Source organism: Clarias gariepinus, chromosome 5, assembly GCF_024256425.1.
Source record: "Clarias gariepinus isolate MV-2021 ecotype Netherlands chromosome 5, CGAR_prim_01v2, whole genome shotgun sequence".
Taxonomy (NCBI): Eukaryota; Metazoa; Chordata; class Actinopteri; order Siluriformes; family Clariidae; genus Clarias; species Clarias gariepinus.
In genome coordinates, this window is record NC_071104.1 from 10,826,648 (window position 1) to 10,833,922 (window position 7,275).

At 35.3% G+C, this 7,275-nt stretch overlaps 1 protein-coding gene across 1 annotated transcript; it reads right to left on the reverse strand.

Annotated features, from left to right (window-relative positions):
• Positions 1-343: 343 nt before the first annotated feature.
• On the reverse strand, positions 344-6,178 carry LOC128524299 (interferon-induced protein 44-like). Its single transcript, XM_053496807.1, has 9 exons — positions 6,064-6,178; positions 5,652-5,689; positions 4,325-4,591; positions 4,026-4,056; positions 3,674-3,869; positions 3,422-3,565; positions 3,058-3,229; positions 1,298-1,398; positions 344-1,193 (listed from the first exon to the last, which is right to left on the reverse strand). The coding sequence occupies exons 2-9, from the start codon at positions 5,674-5,676 to the stop codon at positions 993-995; spliced, it is 1,137 nt and encodes a 378-aa protein (XP_053352782.1). The 5' UTR covers positions 5,677-5,689; positions 6,064-6,178; the 3' UTR covers positions 344-992.
• Positions 6,179-7,275: the final 1,097 nt, after the last annotated feature.

A 7,275-nucleotide genomic window follows, 5' to 3' on the forward strand; every position in this document is an offset into this window, starting at 1 on the left:
ACAAGTTCACACCTGGGGAAGTGGGCAAGCGTGAATGTATTTGCATATGAATGTTGTCTGACATTGTAAAGCACACACAGTAACACTAAAACAACAACACTCACTTACTTATCGTCTATTGACACATACAACAACCTAAATTAAACAAACAACAACCTAGAATACATAGGAATAATAGGCCCTGATTATGCTGCATAAATATTATTTAATACAACGGAATTCCCAAAAAAACTTCTATGAAACATGTACACAAATAATAACAATAAACAGATACAAACACAGTTACAGTAGGATATATAAAAGGTTATATATATATATATATTCTATTTTTATTTTTGGGGGGGGAAAATTGTTAGCTAGTGAACTTTATCATCTGTCTAAACATTAAAGAGTGTGTTTTTATCTTATTATTGTACAATAAATGTCAATAGCTCTGGTTCTGATTTTTCATGTTTTTGTTCATGTTTGACTTTTTGTTGTAAAAAGTGCTCAGATGTTGAAATTTCTATCACTGTAGTATTTCTTCGATACAACATATTGTTATGACTTTTTTATGACATAAGCTCTAATTAAATTTAAAAACAGTGGCGACTAAAAATGTCACATTGCGCCACTTGGCGGTCCTCTCATGAATGACTTCGAAATGCTAAACTAGTTTATTTTGACCGCTGGCGTTTTGCAACGGTGGTGAGCATGGCGGTAATAGGCATTCCCGTTGACTACCTACTGTAAGTATTATGTTAAGTTGTACTATTTTTTGATTCTGCCTCATGCAAAGCGACCATTTTATATTCGTATCTGTAGTAATAGATTCTTTTTAAAAATGGGATAACAATAATATACTGTAAAGTTTATATTTTCAAATGTGTTGCATTATTAGATTGATTTGGATTGAGGATAAGGTGAATTTAAATAACAATTAGCCTTTAGAAATTCAGAAATTATTTTTGTCGTTCTGCTTTTCATATCTTGTGGTTTTGTTTTTTTCTTTTTTATTCACAATGTGATTGTTGATGTAAACTTTTGCTCTTAGAGAATTTGACCACATAGTCATTAGCAAAATGTATAATCTGTATTAAGGCATCCAGCATCAGGCAGTTTATATCCTCATTCACATGGGTCTCCTCATGATAGTTCAAGACAGGGAAGATACAGTTCACAGGCACACCCAGGGCATTACTGTATTTTCTCATCTGAGTACAGACACAGACATACACATTGTCATAATTTGTTCATTTTAAAATTGTATTAGGAAGTCTCTATAGTGAAATAGGCGAACTCTAGCAAAAGTACATACGTTTTCTCTGATCTTTTTGCTTTTGTAGACGTTGCGCAAATTCTCCTTTGTCATTGGACATGCACGATCTACTCTTGTCATGAAAACCACTTGAGGGATTCCTGTAGCATGGTCAGACAACACACAAAGAAACTTTTGTCATTTCATTGTAAATGTTAGCAGGGTACAAGGATTAAATTATAGAGTAAATGATAAATAAGTCTTCCATGCATAAAATAGACATCACTATGTGCTAAATGTGCTGTCTCTGTACATGGGCCATATTGTGTAATTCCATACCATTTTCATGACCATCTTAATGCAGACACTAATCTGGGCCCGGTCTCCCAATAACGCACACTCTTAGCGCGCTAAGAAGATTCTTAAGGTATATCTTATGCAAGTTGTTTACTTTTCTAAGTCTGTTGCCCAAAATGTCCCTTGGAAGTCTTCTTAAGTCGCTGCCTTTTATATCCAATGTTACAATGCACTGTCTACAGTGAAGGTACTGAATTAGCCAACATTGATTGCTCAGGAATCGTTTTTTCACTTATTTTGCATGACAGAGTTAAAACCGCATAGGCGAGATAGGGGTATTAAGCATTACAGATTGGTGAGATAGGGGTATTACGCATTACAATCACTCCGAAAAATAAATGGATGCGGGGTTTGAAACTCCCAAGTTTATTTTCTTATTTAACTAATTCAAATTTCATCATGAAATAAAACGTGTCAAAAGACAAGTCCGTCCAGTCATGGATGATGGCTAATGATCAATGAAACATACTTCAAACAAAAGGCAGCAAGCATCGGGACGTAGAGTATAAGTACGGCGCGTTGGCCTGGCAAGCGCAGGTCTGAGCAGGTCAAGAAGCTCCATAACCATTGCCTTGGAAGGCGAAACTTTTTTTTAAAATAGCCACCTCAGGCAAAACATGAAAAGGGCTGAAGTTTTGCAAAAAGAAAAGGTTTACATGAACCACACGGCTCCGCGGATGGCTCCGTCTTCAGTTTAGCGTGTTGCTGTATCGCTGCCAAATTGTTTGCCACCTGTTTAATATTAAAAGTGATTGGCAATTTAAATGCCATACTCACATTATGAAATAGGCTATTAAAAGTCACTCTATTAGTTCTGATATCAGATAAAATAAAATTCTTAAACAGGCCTACAGTATATTTCATCATTAATACGACTTTAATAATGTGCCATAATGTGCTTGTATACACCACTGATATACTGCTGCTTAGTGGCGGCGACTAGCGTCTTGAGCTGAAACAGCGCTAAGAGTGAGTAAAGGTTGGTCCAGACCAACTTTACGAACTTATCTAAGATATATTTAGAGTACAAACATTTCGGGAATCGCGCCATAACGTTAAGAGAGAGGTTAAGGTACAACTTTAGAACTATTAGCGATAAGAAGCTTTCGGGAAACAGGGCCCTAATGAATAACATTTTATAATTATAAAAAAAAAAGACTCATTCTCTTCATAAGATGTATAAATATGTATAATTTAGGCCTTGTGATTCCGCTATAAGGTCAATTTCAGCAGTTTTGTTTATCATACAGTGGAACCTTGGATTACAAGCATAATTAGTTCCGGAAGCGTGTTTGTATATATATATACTCGTATTACACTCGTAAATGTTGCATAACCGTATTTATTCTTAGCCCTAACAATAATGTGTTACCTTTAGAGGGCCTTTTAAAATAAATGTAATAATAATGTAATTTAATAAAAACAAATTTAATGTAATAGTTTAATAATAATAATAATCTTACCCATTATGCTTGCTGTTTTTCTGACACTCTCCAATTTTTTGAGAAAAGCTTTTTCCATCACTGAAACCCTTTCTGCTGGTACAACATACACCAGGCAGTGCATCTGATCACTCAGGCTGGGATTTTGATTGTAATAAAGGTTGCTTTTAGACAATGGAGTGTCAGGGTTGAACTAAAGAAAAGAACATAATAAAGTGTTTGTGTGGTCATCCAAAACTGGCTTGAATAATATTTCAGATATTCCACTGTTCACACTGGCAGACTTTTAGTTAATGACATTTGTTTTATACTAATTTACACATGGTGTGACTGAGATAACCAACCACAGAAATCTGTTCACACTGAAGTTTAAGTGTTATCTTACCGTATACCCCTCTTTTATGTGACCTTTTAAAGCACTGATGACATCTTGAGTTTGCACCCCGTCTTCTTCTGCCTCTGCACCCATTATATCGTAGAAGATGAAGGGAAATGATTCTTCTCTATTTGCAAATCTGTAACTTTCAAACTGGAAGTAGTACAGAAATAGTGCATTTTAATATTTACCTAGTTACTTGTGTCATGCATTCTAAGTATAAAGAAGTCACACACTTAAAACTAAATAATATAGACTCACACATAGAGTGTGGCTCGTAGTAGATTCTGCAGCAGCCAGACAGTTTACAAACTGACGTCCTTCAAAAATGGATCTGATGGTGTTTATGGTGCTGGACTTTCCTGCTCCAACTGGTCCATACACAAGGTAGCGGAGCTCTTTGACTTCATTACAAATCTTAAATGACTTGAGAGTCTTTAACATTAAATCTTTTTTGCTGAAAGAAAATGTACAATTCCATCAACTTGTACAGTATATTAGTTTTATATGTCAATTATAACTATTCCAGTATTAATTAGCACCCCTCTGCACATTTGCCATGTTAGAAATTAAAGGATAATGATATCTTGCATGAGGACAGTTGTGAACTTACCTCCATTGCACTTCACGCCAGTCCTTAATTTCTGTAAGGAATAAATGACACGCTATAAATACAATATTACTGAGTACTACAGTAGATGGGTACAGTTATACTAAATTTCCTTTTTATTTTTCAGTAAATGCAAATTTTCACTGTTAAATGTTTGAATAGAATACCTAATTTTTGTAAAATATTCATATTTTATATTTAAGCATAAAAACACCTTTTTTCATGTTTCTATGATGAGGAAAGATTATTTGCATTTCTGGAGTTAATTGATATTATTTCAAGGAAGAATTATTGTTACTTGCCGACTCTGACAATGGCAGAGCATGACGCTGAACCTGAACTGTTGCTCAGGGTTATGGTGTAATTCCCTTCATCACTTTCCTGAGCATTTGAAATTTTTAAGACAAATGTTGTTCCCCTTTTGCTCACAGTGTGCTTTCCGTGTACACAAGACAGTGAATGGCTGTCCTTCTGCCATGATGCGGTTACATCTTCTGTGTTTGCCTCACATTGAAGAAGAATATCAGCTCCACTTGTAACATGTTTCTCAGCCAGAACTGTAACAAATTCTATTAGGTAAATAAAAGAAAAAAGTATATTATATAATCATGCATATTAAAGTGGTTTGTATTGTTGTTTAAGCACATGTACATGTCAATCCACTCATAGTAAATCATAAACTTATCTATGTTTTTTTTATCTTTAAATTGGATAACAGGCTTGACATTTAAAAAGTATGAAATAACATATGTTATATCAAGGGGGAAAGCCATACACGTCCCAATATCTATGTATAAAACACTTCATTAATCCTTCTGCCATGATGAATTTACTTCTTTTGTTTTTGTCTGACATTAAAGAATAATATAATCTCCACTTGTAACATGTTTCTCAGCCAGAACTGATTCTGTTAGATCAGTGGTCAGCAACGCGCGGCTTTGAAAAATAAATAATCCGTTTTTAATTGAAGTTTATTTTATTGTAGTACATTAGTTTTTTCGAATGTAATTTTTAAATTTGAGGATTATGGTGATCTTGTAACATTAAATTTAAACGTGTAAAATATGCACCACAACTGCCAATGTGCAACACCCACCGGCACACGATTTATTGAACTTTTCGAGCCCTGAGTGACGTTCCATTCCGAAGTATACTTCACAGGGTAGTATACTTCACAGGGCAGTAAATATCGTTGAAGGGAACTTCTCTCATAAAAAATCCTCCATTCGAAACACTGCAAAGTCACCAGTGCTGACGTCACTTTCTCCATATTATTGATAATAAAAATAGATTTTTTTCCTTACAGATTACTAACCTATATAATGTTAAAGATTTCTTGATTTTATTAAAATTTAATTTATTGTATCATATTAATACAATTTCCTCATTGATAATAATGATAATAAAAATATATCTTTTTTCGAGCTCCTTTTTATTTTTGGTTGACCGCTGACTGCACACTTTAGGTTTGCTGCAGGTGGAAAATTTAAGTTTGGATTTTTATTTTATAAATACGAGGAGGACTCAAATAGACATTGAGTATTTTTTTTATCAAAAGATGTAGACACAGACAAGTGCCAAGTGCACTAATACTGGAGTACTTCCGTAAGTCCACATTACAGTACATACCAGGTTTAGATGGAGAAGATCCCATGTTTGATTCTATACTGAGGAAATATAAACAGTACAAAAACCTTTATCATTTACATTGTTAGTAATAGATCCTGTCAATATATAAAAGGGAGGTGACACAGCAAACTGAAAGTAAAAGTCTAAAATAGCACCATGCATAGCTCATTGTTGTATCTATAATAAATGCCATTTATGAATCACTTTTAAAATGAATAAAAACAATGTAATTTTTGTATATATAGTAGAACTATTTATGTTTATGTATTTTTGTGCACATAATTCGTGTGTGTGTGTGTGTGTGTGTGTGTGTAAGAGAGAGAGAGAGAAAGAGAGAGAGCAAGAGAGATAAAGAAAGAGAGAGGCTGTTTTAAAATAGTACATATGATCTTTCTAAATAAGTAGCACCTACCTCGTCTGAAGTTCACAGTAAAATCTTAAGCCCGTGTGCTGCAGTTGTGTGTGTGAACTGATGCTCCTTTTTCTGTCGACTGCTCAATCTTCTTTCACTTTTGCTGCTGTGTGCCTGTGTGCAGTGGGGAGAGGGTTTCCTATGAAAGCAAAAGTAAAACAGAATCGCTTGCTTTTAAGCAATTATATGGTGGATTATAGCTTATCAGATGATCTGCATGCAATTTACCATCTTAAAAATCGTTTAATCGTACTGATCTGATGTGAGAAATATATTCCTTATGTTGTCAACCCCCTAGCAGAATTATCTCTATTCTGTCCTTGGGGGTGGAGTTAAAGAGATTTGCCAACTCTGGGTCTGACATTTTATTTTAAGGAAGTCATAATTAAATTAACAAATTTTAAACAATGTATAAGGTCAAACTGTTACACATTCCACATAAAAAGTTATGAATTAATTACAATCATAATGTTTCTCTTTTTTACAATGACCAAATGGTCATTTGGGCAAGTATCACATAATTTAACTATGGATGTGTTTATGATTATGATAGTGTGTGTGTGTGTGTGTGTCATCTTATTCCCCCTCTCAATTCGGTCCTCATCCTGCTCGGCCGTGATGTCCTGCAAGTTCACAAGGTCAGAGATCAACGCAATGGTCCTAAGAATGTACCTTATGCTCAGAGACTTGATGTTGGCTGGGTCATAGTTGGTGAGGTCTGCTTAGGCGCTGCTCACAAACCCACAACTGTGAACACTTATCGTACCAATGTTTTAAGCAATAGATGTCCTTCTCTCTTCAGTCCATGTCACAACCGCATCTTAATAAAAGAGACGTTAAATGCAGACAACATGTCAAAGCCCCTTCATTCCACTCAGTCTGCTTTTGACACTCACCTCTCCTGTAGTTGGAGCCTCCACTGTGAAAGCCCACAAGACGGCACTATCTTTGAAAGAACAGCAGATGATGACAAGGTGGCCCCGTCAATAGAGGACAGGCTGTTCATGGGGATAATGGACAAACAGATGTTCATGGATGACAAAAACAGCTGGGTGGCACCGCTTTCCTTTAGATTTCCGAGAGCACGCCTGCCTAATAACAAAGTACAAGCTTTGAGCCGTCTCATCTCCCTCTGTCGTACGCTTGAGAAAAGGCCTCAGATGAAGGAGCACTTGATATTTTTTTCTCCCCTATTTCCCTAAGTCGTGGCCA